Below are 25146 nucleotides of genomic sequence, written 5' to 3'. Positions count from 1 at the left end.
ATGATAAACTCAAATATTAACGTTTGGTCAAATGTTTACCAAAACAAGTATGCTAAATGCTGAAAGTAGCGGAAACAGGAAACTCCCCAACGACAACAAATTGTGCTGATGGCAGTCAGCCACAGCCCATAACGCACCTTAGTCTAGCCGAGTGTGTGTGCGCGTGCGTGTGCGTTTGGCTCGCTCCCAGATGTGGTTAAGGGGAGCTGCAGTATTTGCGGTCACCTCAAATGGAAAAGATGCCCTTCTGAGGTTTTGTCACCTCAGCAAAAAAGTCTTCTCACAGATATCAAAGTCCCCATAAAAAACAGCAGGTTGTGGAAAGCGGAATCACTAAATTGTTCCGGATGTTCTTTCGGCCACATGAATTGTTGTGTTGGATATTCTAAAAATGTCTTCGGGGGTCAACCTGCAAAGAATTGTATGTAACATTTCCATCTACTGTGCTAAGTGATGTATGTTTCCTGTGGGACAGTGAGAGGGGTTAGTATTTCCTGATAAGCATTGCTGCTATAATGAGGTGGCTTGCTTGCAGGACGCAGTGCCTAACCCTAACCCTCTTATGAGGTTTTTAAAAAACAGACAAACCCTATTTAGTGCACGTTATCCAAAGAATCCGAAAAGTATCCACACGATAACAGTTGGTCCGTTCGTAAAGACAAAAGTTAAGCTGAACAACCGAAACCGGGATATTTTCTCAACAACCGGGGAGGCAAAGTATCTTTGAGAGGCATCTTTGGCTTCTTTGAGGGGATTGGGAAAGGATTGTGCAAGCGATAAACCACACACACACACACACCGCCATCCATTCTAAGTGTGGCGACGGAACTAAACACATGGTGGAGAACTGTTGGTCTCGATAAACACTGACATGCAAAGCCCCATGTGGGGCCGTTTAGAAGACACATTAGGAAGAGGGGTGGGCACCGCGGAGACCAACACTGGGAATCCAATCCTAACCACACACGGTTTAACTCCTTCACAGAAGCATCAAACATTATTACTTCAACTTCTGAATCTTCAGAAGGACAGCTCTTGTATTGTAGTACTTCACACATTTCTATTGAAATATCTTAACAAAGTCATGCCCGTCTTAAACCTGTGGGTCTACCGTCTCATCCGCACGGTCAAGGTGTCTCCCAGCGTCCCGCCAACAGGTCAACACCGCCATCGCCCCCCCCCTTGCTCATGTTTTCCTTCACACCCTAATCAAGCCCATAAGCCTCTTACTATGTGTGTACATGTAAACAGATTAACTCATCTATCGGTTCGCTCTTCACTAAAGGACAGCTAAGGATTCAAATGAACTGACTAACCCACTCCCTAGCTCCACCTGTTATCGGTTACCTTTACATGTTTTTGCCAAATTAAAAAAAAAAAATTGATGTTAAAAAACAAAATAATAAAAAAAAAAACTCTTCAAGGTGCCATTTAGTTAAGAAAATAGAAAAAAAAACATAATTGAATAGAAACGATCAGTTATATGTCAACAGTCGACCAGTCGACGCTGTGCTCCTTGCAGTGTTGGCTGCGGGTGGTGTTGTGGACTGCGGTGGTGCCGTCGGTGGCTCTACGGGTTGACTACTCACCCTGCCGTGGAGGGAGGGTCCGGTCGCGGTGCAGCCCTCCCCGGGGGGCTCCTCGGTGCCGCTGGCCCCCGCGGCGGGGGGCGGCGTCGGGCTGGCGCTGGCCAGCTGGGGCCGGCTGAGGGCCACGTGCAGGGCCGTGTCCCCGTCCTCGTCCTCCATGTTGACGTCGGCGCCCTCCGCCACCAGCAGCTGCAGCAGCCCCTCGTGGCCCTGCGTCACCGCCAGCTGCAGCGCCGTCTGGTTGCGGTTGTTGCGGATGTTGACGTCGCAGCGGCCCTGTGGGTGCAGAAGAGGCGTCAGGACGGTCAGGACGGTCGAAAGCGTCGAACGGTCTGAACGTCGGAATCGTTGGAAAAAGACGGAAGTATCAGAAAGCACACACACACACACACACACACACACACACACACACACACACACACACACACACACACACACACACACACACACACACACACACACACACACACACACACACACACACACACACACAAAAATACCTACGTTACACATGCTAAGGATACAAACACACGTCACACATGCTACCGAGACAAACACACACTTTTCAGAAGCTGATGCGCACAAAAACACACATGGTACACACGCTGATGAGACCAAAACACCATTAACGTATTATTGTATTGTGGTATTGTTCGTTGTGGTCACCACGACCCAGTAAACACACAGACACACGAAAGCGTCAAAAACGGCAGAATGTCGGGAAGTGTCAGAACGTCGGAAGCATTAGAAACGTCGGAAGCATTAGGAACATCGGAAGCATTAGGAACGTCGGAAGCATTAGGAACGTCGGAAGCATTAGGAATGTCGGAAGCGTCAAAAAGGTTGGAAAGGTCGGATAGGTCGTAAACGCCGGAACCGTACAAACATTCAATCAGTAACTTGTCCCAGCGATATATATATAGAACCCTGGGCAGAACCCAGCTGTCCCGGGTTCTCCCCAGGGTTTTATATATACCGCCCGAGAGGGGGGTTTGCACCATGGGGGATATTGTACTATTACCTTGTAGAAAGCTTTATTCTAATAAAACCCGCATTTAAACCAATTGAACCGTTTCAACAATCAAAAGCAAGAAAAGGAAAAAGAAATCCGCCGACACAAAAACACATACGCAACCCTGTGGGGCCGATCAGGAGCATGACTGCAATCTTCGAGGAGAAACCCTGGTGGCAATCTTAACAGCAACGACGACCACTACAGTCACACCACGGGCCCGTGAGGCGGGGGGCCTCACCTCCTTGAGCAGCGTGTGCGCCACCTCCCAGTGGTTGTTGAGGGCGGCCAGGTGCAGCGCCGAGAAGCCGTCGTCCTTCTTCACGTCCACCAGCTGCCGGGCGCGGCCCAGGATACGGTCCGTGGCTCTGTGGTCAGGGGGGGGGGGGGGGGGGGGGAGGGGGAGGCAATGACACGTCTTAGTTCGTAGGTAAAGGTATGGTTCCACGTCGACGGGACGCAAGGACCACGCAGACGCTTCGACGCAGGCGCGAAGCCGTTTCGCCCTAGCGCCCTAGCGGTGGATGCAAGGACGTAACGGTTCCGTTGAGCGCCTTGCGTTGCGTCGACGTGGAACCATAACTAAGCCTTAGGACGTGACTGTCATCGCCTCCCCACACCCTTAGTAAAGTCCGGGCGATTGTTCTCAGGGCATGTCTGCGTGCGCTTGCTCGAGGGCTGCTACCGGAGAACCATTGCATAGGCCGGTTGATTCTTTGAAAGACAAAAGGCAGGGCTGTGCCGGCTGATTGGGAACAAATAATGACTGGAGTGGTGACGCCGGTATGGAACCGCAGGCTGGGACAAAAGATGGACTGGGCTGCCCAAAATCACTACAGACTCACCCAGTCCGTGCTGCCCATTAACTTCCACATTATAATACTTCGGACATTAGGGGATGGTGCTCATAGTGTAATCGTTATTCTTTCTAAAATGCATTTACAATGTTCAGTTATAGCTATATTTATATACTATAATAAATCAGTCAGGTAATAATGCTGAGGATGAAAGACATATTTTGGTTTGGCTTGGCTCCACTTCCTTGTGAAAGTCCCCATGGTGGCTTCAGTGGCTTATCACCAATCACAATATCTTGACAGACTAGCTTGATTACATCAGTTCCCGGGGCAAATATTTATTTCGGCGTTCCCCAGAACATGAAAATGTAGTGGTGCTGCACTGCTGCCCTAATCTTAATCAAGCCTTGTTTTTCATGCTACGTGATTCATTTTTCAAGACAAAGTTCAAGAGTTCCTTTTAACTCATTATGATTAATGGTGCCATGTTCAGCAGCATCCACACATTGTACAGATGATGCAGAGGCCTTCTCCTCCGTATGGAGCATGTCGGGTAAGCATATGTTGCTCACGCCTGGGGGACACTACTAGTGCTGACTAATGGTGGACTCCGTCAGGGAGACGTGGAGGTCAATAGCACCTGCAATGGAGCCGACGTGAGGTGAAATACTAAAGAGCTTGTGGGAGGGAGGGAGGGAGGGAGGGAGGGAGGGAGGGAGGGGGAGAGGAATCAATGAATGGATGTTAAGGAAGTTCTCTACTCTTGTGAATCAGGACTACACCTATCCACAGCTAAAGCTCCGTATCCCTCCCCCAAAACCTCAGTGATTGGCTCACAGATATGACTGTCTGGTGTAGGCCTCAGACATAATATAAACTGCATTTCCATGTGAACTGATAACAGCTTGTACCACAGAGCGTTTAAATGTTTGAGAATCAAACCCCTGACGCCACACCAGTCTGAGGACTCTGAACGACCACGAAAGGAAGGAAGAGGGACGAGGCTTTTAAGGTCGGGCAGAATCTACTACAATCTCTCTTGATTCAGTCAGTTTGCTTGCTTCCATGGATGCAGCATGTTGTGTTGGTGTGCCAATTTGTTACATATCTGGCGACCATAGTGCATCATAACACACAGGCCCAAGCAAACACAAACATTCCAACGTGGAACAGACATTTTAAAGTAATACTGGTGGCTGGTGTTGTCAGAGAAATATGGATTTTTCCATACTGATTATTGGAACCAGTTTCCATTCTAATTTCCGCAGCGTCGATACACTGGTACCAGCTGTGCTTTCCCTCTCTCTTTTCTCTCTTCTCTCCAAGCGCTTCAGGGCCCACATATCCCTGCATCCCCTCACTCACCCGCATACTGCCGCTCATTTAAAGGAACAATTGGGTATGTTGCATATCACTTTGACCCAAAGTGCATTGACTGCATTAATCACTCTGTGTTTCTTCGGAATCTGCCTCATTGTTTTAATCCGATATTTGCTGGGCTGAAATGCCTTAAGCCAGAGTGGCCTGGGAATAACAAGACTGTTTACATCTTCTCAGGAGCAGGAAAACAGATGTCAACAGAAAGTTGTTGCAAAAATCAAGTTCCGAGAACTGAATAATAAACACACTATCGCTTTTTATACATGCAGCTTCCTCAATGTCTCTACGCATGCTAGACCCAATAGCTGCAACTCATCAGTGCTTCTTCTGCTAACCCTGGGAGTTATACCAGACCCAGGCCCAATATGGCCAGCCTAGCAGCATTCACCACAGCACAACAGATAGTCCATTTATTAAAATGGTTGTGTAAGCTGCAGCCCAGAGTCACAAACCAGACCCCTGCTAATTCCCCCCTTCCTGTCCTCTTCTCAGTGGTGCTCTGTGCTCCTCCATCCTCTCCTTTTGTACGCTCCATATTATTTAGACTGATTAAGTTATCCATGGCTGACACCAATTGCAAATAGGTTTAGCCCTTTCCCATCCACCATTGACCTTGGTGAGATTGGAGTGTGTGTGTGTGTGTGTGTGTGTGTGTGTGTGTGTGTGTGTGTGTGTGTGTGTGTGTGTGTGTGTGTGTGTGCGTGTGTGTGTGTGTGTGTTTGAAAAGGCAGTAAGAATATAATTGTTTTGACTGGATGCGGCTAACCATATTGTTCATGTCTTGCAGCCTCGGCCAGAGCGAAAAACATTTTTTCTTTGTGTGTCTGTGTGTCTGTGTCTGTGTGTCTGTGTGTCTGTGTGTCTGTGTGTCTGTGTGTCTGTGTGTCTGTCTCTCTGTCTCTCTGTCTGTCTGTCTGTCTGTCTGTCTGTCTGTCTGTCTGTCTGCCTGCCTGCCTGCCTGCGTGCGTGCATGCGTCCTTCCGTGTCCGTGTGTGTGTGCGCGTACGTGTGTGTTACATGTGCGTGCGTGCATGTGTGCGCGTGTGTAATATGTCGGCGTGTAATATGTCGGCGCCAGCTGCCTACTCACAGCTTGTTGCCCTTGAGGGCGGCGTGGTGCAGCAGGTTGAAGCCGCGGTTGTTCTGCTGGGTAAAGTCGATGTTGGGCACCAGTACCAAGATCTCCATGATGCCGCGGAAGTCCTTGGCGATGGCGTCGTGAAGGGGCGTGTCCCCGTACGAGTCCTGGCGAACAGCACAAAGGGAAGGGCTCTCTCACTGGGAACCATTTGCAGCGAGGACAATTAAAAGAAACCGTTGAGCCATCGCAATGACCGCTACGACGTGAGTGAGTCAGCCCCATCACTGAGTCACTAATTGGTCAACAAAAAGGGGAGAAACCAACGGTTCCCTGAAGGAAATGTTTTCACCGAAACAAACAAGTTCATTGTGACAGTTTGTAGTTCCCAGTAATGATTAGGACGTGGCGGGAAGGCAGATGTGTGCTTCAGGAGTTGCCTGTTGTTGGAATCAAGTCCGATAGAGAGTCATTATGAAGGGAGTGTGCCTCTCTTAGGTATCCATACATTTGGCCAACTAGAGCAGTGTTTGTCCTCAGGGGGTATGCGCATCCCTAGGGGAGCTTTGAAGGACTGCAGGGGGAACGTGGAACATTTCCAAAAAATGGCTCCTTTTATGTTTATTTGATATTAGTTATGAACAATTGTAAAATAATGCCTATTTAATATTGTTAGTTTGAGATTGAAGTTAAACCTGAATACTACAGGTTTGGTGAATCTTTCCAATGATCAACACAAATCCAGATCAATGACGCACATCCCAAGCTCCTCCCTCCTCAAAAGGTTTCACACCACCCATTTAATGCACACGTTGACACAAAATCAAACGCACTAAATGCATTATTTAAACCCCTTTCTATTCCCTCCCGAGCCGTTTTGTGCTGTAGAGAAGGGGTTCTGGGCTGGAACAAAAAAGCTACGCGGGTACAAATAGTTTAAGAACCATGAGAGTGTGTCCGACATCTGGAACGCATCGCAGCGACACTAAACCCAAACGCTTCCCTCGCGCTGACTCTGCACATTACGGCTAGGAACCGAACCTCAACGCTTTTGGAGGTGCCAACCCGAAACACATGAAGCCGGTACGGCAGTATGTATACATGCTCATGTATTATATCGTGATGGGCAACCGTGCACATGATATCACAGTTGGCCAGCGGGCAACTTCGGAGGCAGAGACAAAACGAGTCCGGTTCTGGTGGGCGGGGGGGCGACTCAGACCGGGGTGCTGATGGGTGCTGTTGGGTGCTGGTGGGTGCCGGTGGGTGCTGTTGGGTGCTGTTGGGTGCTTTTGGGTGCAGGCGGGTGCTGTACCTGCAGGTTGACGTCGGCGGCGTGCTCGGTGAGGACGCGCACCACGTCCGTGAAGCCCTTGTTGACGGCGATCTGGAGCGCCGTGCACATGGAGTTGTTCAGGAGGTTCACGTTGGCCCCCTTGCTCAACAAAAGCCGGGCGATCTCAGCCTGGTTGCTGCGCACAGACACAGACACAGACACAGACACAGACACAGACACAGACACAGACACAGACACAGACACACACGGTTATTGTATACCGATCTACCAATGTTCGGATATGCCGATATTTGTCCATTCTAACACATAACAGCAGTGGGTCTTGAACCATGTGACCAGATGTACTCTGAATACAGCGGGTCTATGGTTCATTAGCCCGGGTTCAGCCCAGGTTGCGGCGGGGTCCGGAGGCCTCACCCGAAGGCGGTGTAGTGCAGGGCCGTGTCCCCGTCCTCGTCCTTCACCTCCACCGAGCTGCTGGCCTGGAGCAGGGCCTTCACCACCTCCAGGTGGCCCTGGTGGGCGGCCACCTGGAGGGCCGTCTTCCCCTGGTTCTTAATGTCCACCTGCGGGGGAACAACGAGCCCAGCGAGGGGTGAGAGGGGAGGCGGCCTCCAAGAGGCCCTCAACAGCTTTCCTACTTCCCCTCAGCACGTAAACAAGCACATCCACTACCACCCCGTGTGGATTGCATTAGAATCGCTTCGGTTCAATCCATTAATACAGAATAAACTAATTGAAAACACAGCTCCAAGTTACAATCTTTTCCATATTAGGCTAGAGATCTCTATTTTTTAACATGCAATTGATTGAAAAAAAGTTGTAATCTGCTTTGATTCTTTGATTTGTTTCGCAGGATTCGCTATCCTGGTGTCTAACGCCACTTTACCTTCCTCAGTACTATCGGTGGACTGAACCAAAGAGGAGGTGAACCAAACCAAAGATTTGGACCGAACCAAGGTCGGGGACACGTGCTTGAGACTCACTTTGTCTGGATACTTCTGCACCAGCTCGCGGACTTTGTTGGCGCTGCCGTGCGCTGCTTCGATGACCAGTCGACCGGGGTTGTCCTGCTCTGTCGACTGAGCCAGGAGCTTCTCCAGCACTGAAATGACCGTGCCTGGACACACAGACAGGGACAGAGAGAAAGGAAGAGGGACATAGAGACAGAGTGAGAGAGTGAGTGTGAGAGGGAGGAAGAGAGAGAAAGAGGGAGTGACAGAGAGAGAGAGAGAGAGAGAAAGAGAGAGAATGAGGGAGTGACACAGAGAGAGAGAGAGAAAGAGACAGAGAGAGACAGAGAGAGAGAGAGAAAGAGACAGAGAGAGACAGAGAGAGACAGAGACAGAGATAGAGAGAGAGAGAGAGAGAGAGAGAGAGACAGAGACAGAGAGAGAGAGAGAGTGTGTGAGGGAGAAAGAGAGAGTGACAGAGAGAGAGAGGGAGAGAGAGAGAGAGGGAGATAGGGAATAGGAGAAGGACACAGAAAAGAGGCAAGGGACAAACAAGGAGGGTTCATTAGCATTAAAAAAAGGTTTTCATGCACTTTCAGAGGCATAGCACCGCAGGTATGCAACGCTTAAAATACTTCTGTCCTAGCCCAGTGACAACATGGAACAAGGAGGAATGAGTCAAAATGTCCCCATGCAATATGACCACAATATCCAATTACTCACAAACGCATATCCAAACACACACACACACACACACATGCAGTTACGAAGCACTTCCGTGATTCGCCCATCCCATGCCAGTGAGGTGAAAACACAAGGATGACACTGAAAAGGGTTAGTAACCGGTCACAGGGGTTATCGCTCGGTCATAAGAGTGAGCTAGAGGGCAGGGCGTAGGTGTGTGTACGCCCTGCGTACGGCCAACACCTTCTGCAGAGGAAACAGTCATTCCAGCATCCAGGGGGAGCAATGTTAAAAAGAGACGATGACACCTGATAGGTGGAGGGGGAAAAAAGGAATCAGCAGAACACAGAAACAACCCCATGCAAAAGAAAAAAAAGCCTGTGTGGACTGGCCCCCAAAGGGGAGGGGCCACAGCATGGAGGAGAAGAGAGAGAGGGCGGAGGCGATGGAGAGGCAGGCGATTGGTCGGTCCAGCCGGGCGGGGCGGAGTCTCCTTACTTCCTGATTCGCTGGGGTTCTCCGCCGTCATGAGGTTGGCGTCCACCTCCGCCGTTTGGGCCGAGAGGCAAGCCGGGTTGAAGGTCCAGGTCTGGCCCCCGAAGGCAACGCGCAGGTCCCCGTCAGCGTACACCTTCAGGACCTTGCCCACCTGGCCCAAGGCCTGGGGGGGGGGGGGGGGGGGGGGGGAGACACCATGAAGTAGGGAGAGACTGACTCATTAAAAAAATATATACAACAATGACAGACCTTGCATTGTTTCATCTTGCAGTTACTTCATATAGCAACTTGTACTTTATTCTTTTGAGGTTGTAACTAGGTTAGAACTTTGCGTGCGTGTCACTCGAAGCTTTCAACTTCGCTTTGTAAGTCGCTTTGGATTAGCAAGCGTCTGCTAAAACGGGTCTGCTAAAAATGTGTTAAAATATCCCAAAATAAATGTCAGTAAAAAGAGATAAATGAGAATGGCAGAGATATGTTCAGTCAAGATCAACTTACATATACATAACCCTTATATTATATAAACCCAACCAATATCGGTCGAGCAGAAGGCATCCATTTCACAGACTCCATAATTCGAGCTCATAATTAGGGCAGATGGGAGGAAAGGGCTCTAAGTGAGATTACTTCCTCAGCACAGAGCACCGTGGCTCCGGTGGCTGACGGAAAGCACCCCGCCTGCCAAGCGGAGGCTTTGTGGTGACCGCTGCCCTTAATGTGACACAGGATCCAGGACAATCGTCCCCAGGACCAAAGAACAGGGCACAGAGTCCCGTGACTGTACGCGTCCCCTTCCTGAACCCAAAAACGGGGAGATATGAGAGGATGACATCGTCATCAGCAGCAGAGAGGCGAGGGGAGGGAGCGTACAGGGGACATGCTGTCGGTCCACTCTCCGTGGCCCGTCTGCAGCCGCTTCACGCTCTCCATGTCCTCCAGCACTTTAACCAGCTCGCCGACTCCGAAGGTGTTCACCTGGGCGCAACAAACAGAAAAACACGCTGACCTTAGCATTAACCGCGTTAACCTCGCCTCATTCTGATCACGGCGGATATAGCTTTAGTATGTTGTGTTGTTGATAAGAACAGCAAGGATTATTCTGTTATCTTTGAGTTTTGTATATGTATATATATATATATATATACATGAAAAAAGGATGGAGCTGTGTATAGATAACATCCATGGTGATTGTAAACTGTTTATATAAATGTGACTCTAAATAAAGAAAAAAAAAATCTAAAAAAAAACAGCAGGGGTCAGTAAGAGTCCCACTCAGTGGTCCGGGAAGGAGGAGAGAGGGTGATCGCCGTGGTAACGAGGGGTACCTTGGTCAGGGCCCCTGGGTGGAAGGTCCACCGGATGTTGTTGCTGTACTGGACCCTCACATCCCCCCGGTCCGTGATCCGATGGACCGTCCCGATCCGACTGATGTACTGCAACCGCAAAACGGAAAACAAAGAGGACTGGGTCAGTTTCCAAGACTCTCCCCTGGGAGGTCATGACCCCGGCTCCCTGCAACAACATTCTCATGTGAAAATGTCATTTTATCTGCTCCGTTTCCTCTTCTCCCAAGTAGGCCGACTAGACTTCTAACACGCGCGGACCCACACAAACGCACACGCACACAAACACACACACACACACACACACACACACACACACACACACACACACACACACACACACACACACACACACACACACACAGTGTACAGCACATTTGATCTACATTGACCCGCTGTCGGTTCTCGTCGAGACACAGACTCTTACGTAAGCGTCAACCTGTTTTAAGCGCGTCTCTGTATCGCAAATATCTCCAAAACATCCAAAACAATGCTGTGCTGTGTGTGCTCAATCTACGATTCCCAGCCCTCGCAATTCTAATATTAAACGTGAATCGCAACGTTACATAAGTGATGTGCGCTGGAACACCACAGGCCTTGTATTTTTGCCTCTGCATATCAAGCAGGGCTCTGTAGCGCACCGACCGTACATGTTCAAAGGAAGAGACGATTCTGAGCGTCTGGGTTGTGTTGGTTTAGCTCAAGAGGTAGACCGGGTGGACATGTAGCCGGAAGGTGGATAATTCGATCCCCGGCAGAGCGTCGAGGTGTCCCTGAGCAAGACAACTAACCCTAACTGCTCCCGATGAGCTGGCTGTGGCCATGCATGGTCGACTCCACCGTCGGTGTGCGATTGTGTGCACAAACTGTTGCAAGTCGCTTTGGCTAAAAGCGCTAAATGTCCGAAATGTAAATTGTAATTGTGCCTTGCGTGCAAATATCGGTTCTCCAATCGAGATACGTTCTGGATTCGAAAAAAAAACTATTGTACGTGTGAAAGTGGGGTGTGATAAGTACCTCGGCCATCTTGGGGTTCCAACCCCCATGGCCCTCCTGCATCTGCCGGAGGATGTCCACCTCCAGGAGACACTTGACCTTGTCCCCCTGCTGGAAGGAGTGGCCGTCGGCACTGTCCTGTCGCTGGAGCTCGGCGTGCTCTCCTGGAAGACCGGAGAAGAACCACCCCACCATGACTCACCGAGACACAGCTAATAATAAACACTACTACGCTACAACTCCCTTTGGAAGATGGGGAACTCAAATAAAAAAAAGGATCTGGAGATTCTGAGTGGTTTGTTAACCCGGGGGGAAAGTGTTACCGTGACAGGGGCTCTGCTCAACGGATGAAACGCCATAATAAAACACGGAGAATGGATATAAAATAGGCACAAAGTGTCATCACAAAAACACAGTCAGGCGATTAAATTAACACATATCTATAAACTATGCAACTATAAAAGCATATCAGAGGCCAGGATTTGCACATCAAACTGAAATATGAGACATTAAAATATGAGCAATACAAATCTAAACTAGAGGAAAGGAAGCAGTTTTGCCAGGAGGGGAACCTACCCAGCTTGGGCAGGTGTTCTTTGTAGTAGAAGCCGCCCTGGACATCAGACACGTACTTGAGGTCTACCTTGCCCTTGTGGCCCATTCGGTAGACGTTAGTGGTTCCATTGGACCAGGTCACACTGGCCACGCTGCGGCCAGACTCTGTGTCCCAGCCGCGAATATCCACTACCTTACCAACCTTACCCTCCCCACCTACACACAGTATCACACACATACAAACACACACACACACACACCAGAGCACAAGACACGGGTCAGGAGAGAGGAACAGATCTGGAACCTCGGGAGGATGAGAAGGAGGCGAGCAAAAGGTTATTTTTCCAGCCTTGAGAAACACAGGACAGAAAATGTTAGTGTTCATTAGTGCAATGTGTCAAACCATGGACTTATAGAGCTAAAAGAAATGCTAAAAAAATGCTAATGCTATAATGCTCTACTGCGATCAAACGATCAAGTACATTACACCACTACGACACAACAATAGATGCAAATCTATTGTACAAATACAAACATGGGACCGCCACATTGCCTGATGGCCCACCTAACCAGTGTCATAAAGAGTGGGGTCAACTGATGTAGCAGTCTTTTTTTCACCATGACACACCATTTATTCATTTATTCATTCTTACGTACGTTAACTCATGCACCATTCTATCCTAGTCAGTGATTTAGCCAAACAGCCAAGGCCTTCACATTTCAAAGACGCCAAAGGGACATTTTGACTCATTCGCTCCAACCCATTAAAGAGATAAACCCTGGACCAACATGACGAAGCAAAAACACAGAAAGCATTTTCCCCTTTTTGCCAAAGCGTTCCCTTCGCATCTCATAAAAGTGACCAAGGGGCCATTGTTATTGAACATCAGGAGGGACAGACGACCTAAATCAGCCTGCGGTTCAGTCAGACATAAGACCCACATCCTCATACATTTCCGATGTTCCGCATTCTTTGTTAGCGATCGTGCATGTGACCTCCTCATTTCACTTCACCATATGAGACCCAAAAACCATGAGAACTTGCTTAAGAACTTTTTAAGCCACACACACACACACACACACACACACACACACACACACACACACACACACACACACACACACACACACACACACACACACACACACACACACACACACACACACACACACACACACACACACACACACACACACCTGCAGAGCAGACACGGGTGAGTCATGGCTGTTGTTGAATACGTGCAGACACACAACCAATTAACAGCAGCGACATAGCACGGGTTAACGAGCTGGGAGGGTTATGGTTTGAGTGGAAGTCTTTGAAGTGTGTGTGTGTGGGGGGGGCAGATGCACACCATGCGGCGGCCCGGCGGGAGAGCTGTAAACATGGAGGTACCTGCTTGCTTCAGGGGCAGGAATGGACCGTACCAGAGGATGCTTATTAAGACCTTTCCCCGCGGCGGGTGGCTGACTCACCGTCTTGGTTGCCCCAGTCCCAGTCCGGTCCACGCACCACTTTGACCCCCTGGAAGATGCCTTTGAGGATGATCCGTGTGAGGTTCTGCCTCGGTGCCAAGGTAACGCTGTGAGGAGCAAGCGCACAGAAACACGGTATCGCTCAGGAACAAAGTGAAACAGCCAGCACGATCTAAACACTGCGACTCTGTGTCACAACGAGGACACAACCTTCGACTTCACAACAACAAAACAAGATTGACTTTGCTGTAATCAGGATCAGGAACGCCGCAGTTAAGACGGTCGCCAAATGACATGTTCTGGAATGAACACAAACCCAAACAACGCACCTTATGGTAAAGATTTGATCTGTTGGTGGCGCAAAGGAACTGCCTATTCCCATTCTTTGTAGCAGAGGTCAAAATCCCGTCTCCATGTCTACCGCACAGCTTGTCGTGTTCCTAACGGACCCCTTTGCGCGGCGAGAATTCCAATGTGTTCAGGGCGAGCCTTCCAAGGTTGGAGGCTGAGTGCGACGTTTCACTCTCCCTGTCATCCGTACGTCGCTGACGAAGCTACCCCTCGCTACCCCTCGTCACCGTGCCATCCCTTAAGGTTCCTACTGAACGGCTCCGAGTGGCAGGAGATGAGAGGAGCTCCCGGGCTGCGTGACTGTAGACACGTAGTAGACATCCTGCTAATCTTAGCGTGGGCTTGTCTGATCTGGCAGGAGGACTACCCCGCCGGGTCAGGTGTGGAAAAGCGCTTTGCGGATAATCCCTTGAAGGCAATCAGAAAACAAGCCCGGAAAACCCATCAAGAGCACACCTCATTGTGGAAACTTTCCATGTCAGGGGAAATACAGGGATTTGAGCGAGCCCCATTTGGATATTTTTAAAGATGCTCACTGAACGCTGTCCAACGCGATAGACTTCCGGAATAGGAGTAGTTGTGATGGGGAATGGTGATATTAGCACTAGTAACGTTATACTTACATCTAAGGACATGGGTTGATGTTGGGACAACGTAGCCACCTGCAATCTGACAACCTTTGTTACGGTTGTCTTGTTAGTGTCTGACCACACTCAGCGTAAACAACTCTTTCCTGACTTGTAATCCTACCTGAAAAGCCGCTACAGATTGAGGTCAGACACTCACACACACACCTGTGGAAAAGACATTCCAAATCCAAGGCCGAAAGGTTCTTTGGGTTCAAAGGAATGTCTAATTATTAATATACTTTGTTCATTCAATTTACGTTGTGTTGATTCGTTTTTTTACATAAAAACATGCATTTTTGATGAGGGTTTAACATAGAACGCATGATTTAATGGACACACCCACACCCACCCACACACACACACACGTGCGATGCGTTGAACTGATTAAATGATTTAATTCCTGTAGACCACAATTCCCCCATTTTTTTTATTTTATTGAATAAAGTAGCACTTTACACAACAATTTGAATCAGGATGTTACACAACTCCTGTAACATACAGTCCGAGATGTAAATGTTCTATAAGGCCTGTCTGTGTTTGCGCGTTGGTTTGTTTGTCTGTGTGCCTGTGTGCGTTTGCGTTTGTGTGTGTGGGTAAACACAGTCAAGGGAGTTAGATGATGTGGGGGGGGGGGATGGCGATTGAGGTGGAGGGTTAATGGTGAATGTGTCTTAACGGCGTTTATGGAGGAGAATGTAGAGGAGAATGTACATTTGTATTTTTGTTACCCCGTTTTCTCAGGTTTCCTCTACCAATGGGTGTACACATGAACCAGCACAAAATCTACATGCAACACACACTTATGCCAATGTTAATGTATAAGGGACTTTACAAAAAATGTACAAAAACAAAAAACAAAACTCAACCATAGGATTCTGAAAACGACCCTATCAGATGACAATCAACTAAATACAATTACATTATCAAAGTTGATTGATAATCTTTCCAAAAATATGAATCATACCGGCGGAGAGCTCTGCGTGTTTGCGAGGCCACCCAATCACTTGACTACAACAAGGTGGACGGAGGGCTAATACGGTCATGTGACAATGTGACAATGGTAATCCGGTTAGATCACTGTGATTACAATACAACACGTGTCGTCTGCACGGCCCGCCTTGCTCTGCTGGCCTATGGCCGCACGGGGGTTTGAGGCCATGCCTGGAAACGGCCTTCTGAGAATATCTATTCTCTCCGTCTTAATACTTATCTAATGAAATAAAGCCTTTATAGGATGTTTGGGAGTGTCATTGGGATGAAGAAGCCAAAATGGATAAAGAATTATTTAGAAAAAAGCTATTTCTTTTCACACATTAGTTTGGTGGTGCCGTTACGTCTTCTGTTAATGGGTTATATCATAAAAATACTGAAGGTCATACCTGGTTAACGCTGCCGTCTCTGTGGGTTCACTGGTATGGAGCAAAACAATGTCAAAATGCCCTTTTCCATTTGCCTCCCATTCGAAATCCACTAAAAGTCAGTCTTATACAATGAACGAACCGCAGCAGTGCTTTTAAGGCGATGTGCGTTGTTACGAGCAAAAGAGAAGCTGCTCCATCTGGGAGGGAGAGAGAGAGAGAGAGAGAGAGGGGGAAGAGAAGGCCTACTGTGTGTGTTCCACCGTACATAATAAGCAAAGAGGGGCCCCAGTGAGAATATGATTTTCATGTGATGACTGTGTTTGTTTACTTGACTGACTCGAGCAGCGAATGCGATATGCTTTGACAGCAGGAGCGAGTTGACAAGGACTCCATTGTCTCCATGACTGATCGCTACCATTCTGGCAATGTGTGAAGTCACTGCCTCATCCGTTTATATTTTCACGAGGACAATGTTAAAAAATCTTTAAAAAGAAATAAACAATTACATAACGAATCACAAAAAGCTTCAGTGGACACAATTCTTTCAGTTTTTTTTTTTTTTTTTTTTTTTTCTTTCTTTTTTCAGTTTTATATCTGTTGTGACCATTCTGTGTGTACCTGCATCCCCAAGCTAGCAGCTAGAGTAGTAGCTAGCGACAAAATAAATCAGGACCCAATACAATGACCAGGTTAATATGATGGGGAGAGGTGCAAACTAAGAATAAATAATAAATGGCTGTTGGCGTTGAGGGGGTTTCAAAGCAGAGTCAAACCAGCCATTATTTCTGCCCACCCTTTCCACTGTAAGATTGGGTTAGCATAACACAAAAATTGACAAAACGATCACATAATATAACTACAATCCTTACAACACAGTTCTAAATTAATAAACCAAAATTATTTTTAATCTGTTGTTGACAGATGTTAGTGGACTACAGAAAGGTGTCTGTTGTGTTTATGTGTTTCGTTTGTTGTGTTTATATTCATAGAACGTCTTTGATAAGGGCCCCTATATACCTACAACTAAATCTGAATTGATGTTCCAGCACACAGAGACAAAATGGCAGCCAAACTAGTCAAACTTGCCACATGTCTCCCAATGCGCCGCTGCCTGCAATTGGTCAACAACACCATGCGAGTCTCACAGCGACTCCTGTTATCAATCAAACAGGCCACCGTTCACAGTGACTTTATTGTACGCTTTTGAAACTGACCCGTTCAATAGGAGTTATTATGCCAATGTGCCATCTTCGATTTTGTATAAATATATCGGGGCCTTAGGTTTGTCTTTATCTCTGCTTTGTTTCCTCTCCCATTCTGTTGAATGCAGCACATGTATGAAAGTGAACAATCTTTATATCATGGAATGGTAACGTATTAGTGAGATCTATTTTCTGATTAAATGCAAAACAACATTCTTCAAAGCAGATGACAGCCATTGCTAGTGGCGGTGGAGTTGGTAAAGCAAACAATCATCTCGTTGTGTAACAGACTCATGGTCTCAAGTACATGAACATCCCTGTTTGAACTGGAGTGAGCAAGAACTGAGCAGTATTTCCCAGTACTCTCAAACACAGCCGTTCACGAGTTGTCCCGTTTTACCATGGTCCCAGATCTTTTCTACAGGCCTCATTCAATGGCAGAACGAATGCCTGGGACACAGTCACAGCTGTTTTGAACTGCTCTTATTCCATTCATGCTGACCAAGGCAAAGATAATCATTTAAAATGATTATAAGGTATTGTGTATAATCAGTCTGAGCTCTGTTCAGACTAATCCGTCTCAGATTCTACAGCATAGCTTCCATATCAATTTGGCTGCGTAAATGTGTCAGGCATAAATCATACTTTACTAAAGTAGCAGACCCAGCCAGTTCACCTGATAAAAGAAAATGTATTAAAAGGGGGACAGGTTGAAAGTACAAAAGTTACGGACACTTACAAAGGGTTGTGGTCAAGCAAAATTTACAAATCCAGGAACCCATTTGGCCCTGTCTCATTTGGCCCGGTCACTGTCTCAACCCATGTATAGGTGAATCTTTTATTATTTGAAAAAACTAATTAATAAATTAAAAAATCTAATATCATAAATCATTTCAAAAATGCCAAATAAGTTTAGCATTTTCGAAAAAATAAAAGGAAAAACATAGAAAAAAATACCCAATGGTAGGCACCTTAACATTAGTGGTTCTAAAAAGGGCTCCAATATTAAATCCATTTGATCAAAAGGTTATAAAAAGTTGTTATGCATTTTTAAGATTGAAAAGTCGCAAGCATATGGATTAAACACAATATCCACATCAACAACAGGGTGTAACATTTCCACTGATACGGCCATGAATTTGGCTTAAGTAGTTGAGAGGTGAACGGCTTGGCTCACTGTTTGTTCTTGGAAATGATCTCTAAGCCATTCCTGAAAACATGATCAACATGATCAGCGCTGGGGTTGCCAGGCATGGGGACAGCATGTTCCATGTGATCACAAGAGATGCAGTTTCTAAGCTTAGGAACTACAGGCTTACTAATGCTAGGAGTGACCCGATCATAATGACAGGAGCTATTCTGAAGGTGTGTCACGCGATACCCTAAGCATACATTGTGTGTATTTAGACAAAAAGAAAAGAAAACTCTGGGTATTTGTACAGTAGGCATGTGTGCTGGCACAACATTTGTTTGGCTTTGACGCAAGGCCTCCATGTCCCTTCCAACATGCCCATAATCAACCCCCCCGTCAGCCGTAGTTCACACGTGACCACAGTCAATATGTGCTTTTGAGTGCTTCCCAACATGAACAAGTTAGACTTTATTCTGACGCTTTTATCAGATTGTACTAGCTAACTAGAGGTATCTGTGAGCAATGTAACCCCCTTTATACTCTTCATACTGACAGCGTATTGCTGAGGCCTTCATCACTCGGTGTATCTTCTCAGATTCAGTATTACCCTTCATCTATTGTAAACAAAGAGAGTGGTAGGGGCTGAACAGCATCTATCCCATCGGTTATAGGATGCCAATAGTGGAATCTTTCCCATTGCAACTATGAGCGTACTACTGCTGGTACATATTATACATAATGCAATTTGTTGAAAATCTGAAATCAAGCTCTTGCTATAAAAAAAACAAAGAAAGGGATGACTTTGGTTGGACAGGATGTGCACGCACTAATAAACACGGCTTTAGCACCCAGTTAAAACGTCCCATTAAAAATCAGATTCCAATAGTAAAAAAGAAAACACAATGGAGAAACATCTGAATTGAATAGACTCCGTTATGCTTGAAAAACGACCTCATTATGCTGAGGTAGTTAAAGGGGGAATTACTGAGGCAGTTAAAGGGGTATGTACTGAGGTACTTAAGGGGGTATGTATTGAGGTACTTAAGGGGGTATGTACTGAGGTACTTAAAGGGGAAGGCAATGATGTATTTAAAGGGGAAGGTACTCACGGCTGTGAGTGTGCAGCCGCGTAGCGCTCCAAAGGGGTAGTTAAAGGGGTAGGTATGGAGGTAGTATAAAGGGGGGTGCATGGAGGTAGTATAAAGGGGTATGCACTGAGAATTAAAGGGATAGGTACTGATGTATTTGAAGGCAAAGTTACTCACGGCTGTGAGTGGGCGGTCTCGTAGCGCTCGAAGGCATGGCTGAGGTCATGCTTGTTGTTCATGTAACACTGGGTGCAGAGGTCGTAGTCGAAGCACACCTTGCACTTCCAGCGCATACCCATGATGCCGTGCTTCTTGCAGCTGTCACAGATGATGTTGGAGTGACGAACCCCTAGGGCAGGAGGAGGAGGGGGAGAAGGAGGAGGAGGAAGAGTGGTCAGATGGACCCGAAAACATCAAGGTAAACCTGCCATGGTTGAGTACCGTTATAAGGCTCATAGTAGTTGTGCCTGAACCGGGTTCTTAAGTCTAGCTCTAAATATCGTTTTTTGTATATATTATGAAATTAGCATTTTGATTATTAAATTCAGGTAGGGAATGTATCATATACAATTTAGATAATTAATTGATCCAAGCACATACGAAGCCGAGGAGAAAATACATGGAGCCCTGACAGCCGGACCTTGTCTTCAGCACAACCCTGTACAGTTCCACTCCATTAATTCTTAAGGACCCAGCTTTCGGGGCGTTTAACGCAGCATTAGTCAGCGTCACTCAAGCGTACAAGCCAGCGTGGAATGGCCAACGGTCAGTGGTGAAGACCTAAGATGCCTCTTAAATATTTTCCGAACGAGAGGAAAGTCCCTCAGGCCAACGTAAAACAACATGATGAATACGTGAAAGATTAAAAACATAAATGGCATTTAAAAACAAAATATAACAAAAATCCCACCAATCAAGGTGTTTGCTTGATAATTAAGATTGCATTGTATGATGGCAGCGCAATGTCTCCGAGCATAACTTCAGTACAGGAAATTTAATTATTTAACTATTAATTATATTTAATTATTATTTAATTATTTATTATTTAATTATTTATCATTTAATTATTTATACACTCTTATTTATTTTTTATTATTAGCTTGTACTGTTTGTTTTTGATTGGTTTTGTATGTGTATAATTGTAATATGTCTGAAAACCAAACGAAAAAAAACAAAAAAACAAAACAGCCTCTCACCGATCTGGGCGTTGTCGTAGAGCAGCAGGTCGTACGCCCCCTGGTAGCCCGTCCGGTAGTTGGTGCGCGTGCCGCTGTCCCACTGCACCACCACCGTCTTGTCGGGCGTGGTGGTGCTGCCCTGCCGCCCGATCTCCACCACCGTTCCCATGTGGCCCTCCGAGTCGTCCTGGTTCCCCCACTTCCAGTCCAGGCCGCGCACCACGCGCATGCCCACCTCCATGCCGCCTCTGCTGGGGCCGGGCCGGGGGCCGGAGCGCTTGGCCTGGGGCCTCGGGCCCGGCCTGCTGCTGCTGGGCCGGCGGGCCCCCGGGGGGTCCAGGGACGGCTCCAGGAACAGGTGAGGGGGACTCACTGCAGGGAGGAGAAGACGCCTTTAGCAAGCGGCGGGAGCAGGATCCAGGCGGCGTGGGATTAGATACGCACATCAGAGGGAAGTCAACGCTAGGTTAAAGAGGGGAGGCAATTTGGGATCTAACGACGTATTGGAAGACTTAGTGGATGAAATATTGGATGAAACACGTGAGAGACGGCTGAAACGTGTCCTGTGTGAAGGTATTCAACTACGGTAGCTACGTCGGATAATAGTGTCCGTTAAGCTCTGTCAACTCTGTCTCTCTTCCCCGTCACTTCATCTCTCAGCCCTTTGTGCATCTCTCTTCTCATCCCTTCGTCTATCTCTCTTCTCATCCCTTCGTCTATGTCTCTTCTCAATCCCTTTGTCTCTCTCTCTCCTCTCGATCCCCCTTCTCCGTCCCTTCATCTATCTTTCGGTCCATCTTTCATTCTTCTGTAGTGAGCAGCTTGACTTCTTGATGCACTCATCATGCTCTGACCTACTACCACTCCAGGCAAAGACATATTTCATAGGCCCAGTATGTGTGTGACATACTAGAGCTGGTAGATTTATCGATTTTTTTATCGTAATACGAATTTTGGTCAATAATCGATTTTTTTAAAAGTTTTTAAAGAGTTAAATGTCTACATGGCAGCATGCGCTGAAAAAGGTGAGTGTTTAGGGGTAACCTTCAAATCAAATCCAAACTTAAAAATATATATATATTTGTGATTTGTAGGTTAGATAACCCAGATTAAAATGAATAAACGGTTTTGGTTAGAAATTTTTTTTTTTTTGGTCACATCGCCCAGCCCTATGACGAACTTTCTCACACACACACACACACACACACACACACACACACACACACACACACACACACACACACACACACACACACACACACACACACACACACACACACACACACACACACACACACACACACACACACACACTTTGACTACAATAATTTGCGTAGAGCTATGAAACCCTCCTCATTATGCACACACCAAACTCAGTCTCTCACACACCTGTGTGCTTCAGCTTCAGAGGACTGAGTCAGCAAAGGGTGGGATGCTAGAGGCTTAGTAGCCAGTGCAGACATATAGCCCCTTATTAACCATTAGCATAACCGAAAACAAAGCCCAGGAATGAGAATTGGACCCTTCTAGCACTTTGTCAATCTGCATCTTGTTTTCCGCAAACCATGCATGACTAGTTATGACACCAATGCCGAGAATGACACTAATCTACGTCAATGGAAGTCAGGTTTCAGAAAGTCTGTAAAGATGCATGGTAACCAAGATCAATGCCTAGAAATACATGGTTTATTTTCGAGCCATTTGCAAGGCTGATTCCATAAGATTAAACAATGTTTATCCATGAATATCTAATTTGATCAATCTAAATCAAGATAACAAAGCCATTTAGAAGCCAGAATGGCTTTGTCATCTGATAAATATAGATAGATAAATAAATAAATAAAACTCTTGTATATATGCTATCTAGTGCATCTAAAGTAGTGGTAATAAAGACCCTGTCCAGACTGCAGTTGTTTCACCTGCTTCAGTTCTATGTCTGTAGTATAATGCAGCTACTAGCTGTCGTGAAAGAGCGATCGCTCCTTCACGCAGTTTCCTTGTGTTTCCTTTGTTCCTTTTTTAGGTTTCCGATAGGGGTAGAAGCTCAGGGTTATTCGTTGAGGTTTAAGAGAGTGTTCAGTGTTGGGCGCTCAGGGTTACTTTGTTGAGGTTTAAGAGTGGTAGGGGCTCAGGTTTATTCGTTGAAGTTTAAGAGTTTGTTAGGGGCTCAGTGTTATTTTATTGAGGTTTAAGAGTTTTAGGGGCTCGGTGTTACTCTGTTGAGGTTTAAGAGAGTGTTAGGGGCTCGGTGTTACTCTGTTGAGGTTTAAGAGAGTGTTAGGGGCTCAGGGTTACTCTGTTGAGGTTGAAGGGCTCAGTGATCTTTTGTTGTGGCTTGACTTGAAGATAAACAAAATCCTCCGCAACATAACATTTTAGTTGGCAAGTTCTTCAGTGGAATCAAGTGCAGTACTAGAAACAGAGCTAAAAAAGCCTCTTTGGCCTTCGGCGTTTCAACATCAAATCACAAGTCCGGGTGGGTATGTCCATTTATTTTACACTGCAGGAATTCATAAAGGATCAATCCTGTCTCATACGTGTCATCTAATACAAATCATCTGCCGGGGTACTGAAAGGGTTTCATGGCCCCTGTGAATGCCACAAACGAGTTAGACCCTGCTGTAACCAGACCAGAGCTGACCCAGGGCAGAAACATCTGGTAGTCAATGTGGTTCTCAGGAAAATCAATATAAATGCTGTGTAAACAGTGCTTTAGGTCAACACTGGGGTTTCATCAGAGTTGGCAACAGGCCAAAAAAAAAAAAACACCCCTCCATTGCCTTATTACACAGCTCATTTTATGCATTAAAAAAACATGTCTCTTTATTTGGACATGCATCGTTAGGGTGAGACAGTATTGTGTAAATGCAAACATAACTAGCTCCAAAATAACAGCGGAAGCAATAAAGCGTGTTGCCCTTTTGGCACATGAACAGCTATTGTTCCTAGATTGATTTATAGAAACAGTTTTGCATGTAACATGTTACTGCTTCCCTATCAAACTTGGCAACCAAACACATTTGAACGACAATGGAAACATACAATGTCAAGGACCTCAAGAGTCCAGCTTCATTACATTAACGGGCCGATGGAGTCAAATTATTGATGTAATAAACCAAAACCTAATCCTTGCAGTTCCTCTAAGCTAGTATTTATACACCGACTAGAGCTGACTTCAACAACTACTAAACCCTTTTGGGAATTCATTTTGTTTTGAAAATGCAAACGGTACTCACAACCCACAATCCTCAGGCCGCTTCGGAACATGTTTGGAAGTGGTATTCCCAGATGGAAGAGCACCATGGGAACAGCCACTGCTGTAGCAACAGGCTCGCAATGTGGCAGCAGGCAGGTATGATGCGACGCACATACCCGCCCGGTCACCCTGTAATGGCGAAATAGTGCACCTATTTTCCAGAAGACCCCAACTGTTTGTTTTTGGCTGTGCACTTTGCTCTTTGTTTTAGAGAGAGCAGTTCTTTTTTTTAACCCGCCAAGTTGGCCGTTTCATGTAAGAAATCAGGGAATGACAGTTAATTGTTCAATTCCACACACAAAAACCCATTGGCGAGAGTATGGGGGTTTATCTTTGAAAAGCCTGAGGATCAAGACAATGGTTTAACCCTGACCTGTAGAAAAGACTAGAATGGGAAGCTTTATTTACCAAGCTACGAAGGGCTTGATCAATTGATTGATCGGCTAATTACTAGATCAATCGATGACTTCTTTAACGAGAAATCTGCCACATGAATCAAAGATAAACATCACTTTCTCTGTCAATATTAAGGCACTTCAAAAATAAAGTATTTTGCAAGGCATGACGCTTTTTTCTCTATTTACTTTGACATTCCCAAACATTTCCCCCTCTATGGAACAGGGGATTGTATTTCAGAAAAAAACAGAGTCCCCACCCCCAACGGTAATAAGGCTGCACAACAGAGCAGCAAGTTTCACCATAGTCCTGTCTCCAACCCTTTCTAAAGCATGTATACGTGTCTCACTGTAAACATGTAGGAGCACGACAATCTCTCCCACCTATTGACAATGGCATGACATGGTGAAGAGCCAACATAAATGTTCCAGTTTGTTTATGAAAAAGGCTGTATGGATCTTGTCAAGTGGCTGAAAGAATGAACCCGCTCCCGTTTAACAGGTTGGCCTGTCTGAAGAGCACCACAAGCAACCACTTAAGGTAGGGGGACAGGAAAGAAATACAGTAGCGGACACAGCATGCACGACCAGCGGAGCGCACCGGCAAATCAGAGACTAAGAGTGGCTCCCCATGAACGGTGGGGATAGGGAGGCTCACTCTGTCCCCCCCACAGACAGAAAAACAGAGCCACACACACATTCGGTGTGCGTACTTTTCATGCAGAAGGCAAGTAGGACTAACTCAGCAACATTCCAGGCTTGAACAGGCTTTTTCAGAGGGTCTACTTATTGCACAGAATATGCATGTATATTTGTAGGGAGGGGGAGACTCAATGGAGAGCATGTGATTAGGATGAAACATTGGAGGTTGGGTAATAGGGGGATGTGATGAAGTA

The 25146-nt window shown here is 46.5% G+C and overlaps 1 protein-coding gene across 3 annotated transcripts in view; it reads right to left on the bottom strand.

Annotated features, from left to right (window-relative positions):
- Positions 1 to 25146, bottom strand: part of mib2 (MIB E3 ubiquitin protein ligase 2) — a 31611-nt gene that overhangs the window by 4749 nt on the left and 1716 nt on the right. Inside the window, exons 1-15 of one of the 3 annotated variants that reach the window (XM_030361774.1) lie at positions 23836 to 23990; positions 20618 to 20971; positions 19599 to 19770; positions 13659 to 13765; positions 12204 to 12398; positions 11649 to 11791; positions 10614 to 10721; positions 10159 to 10263; positions 9289 to 9451; positions 8140 to 8273; positions 7571 to 7719; positions 7172 to 7328; positions 5869 to 6023; positions 2843 to 2969; positions 1590 to 1865 (exon numbers count right to left, since the gene is read on the bottom strand). In XM_030361774.1, coding sequence (XP_030217634.1) covers positions 1590 to 1865; positions 2843 to 2969; positions 5869 to 6023; positions 7172 to 7328; positions 7571 to 7719; positions 8140 to 8273; positions 9289 to 9451; positions 10159 to 10263; positions 10614 to 10721; positions 11649 to 11791; positions 12204 to 12398; positions 13659 to 13765; positions 19599 to 19770; positions 20618 to 20971; positions 23836 to 23902 — 2412 coding nt within the window. In that variant the 5' untranslated portion in view covers positions 23903 to 23990. Of the gene's footprint in view, positions 1 to 1589; positions 1866 to 2842; positions 2970 to 5868; positions 6024 to 7171; positions 7329 to 7570; positions 7720 to 8139; positions 8274 to 9288; positions 9452 to 10158; positions 10264 to 10613; positions 10722 to 11648; positions 11792 to 12203; positions 12399 to 13658; positions 13766 to 13987; positions 14483 to 19598; positions 19771 to 20617; positions 20972 to 23835; positions 23991 to 25146 lie in introns of those variants that run through there. The other 2 variants (XM_030361775.1, XM_030361776.1) reach the window with 2 other exon arrangements.

This window comes from Gadus morhua, chromosome 7, assembly GCF_902167405.1.
Source record: "Gadus morhua chromosome 7, gadMor3.0, whole genome shotgun sequence".
In the NCBI taxonomy this organism is placed as follows: domain Eukaryota; kingdom Metazoa; phylum Chordata; class Actinopteri; order Gadiformes; family Gadidae; genus Gadus; species Gadus morhua.
The sequence above is the reverse complement of the archived record's forward strand: the minus strand, read 5'-3'. Positions and strand labels throughout refer to the sequence as shown.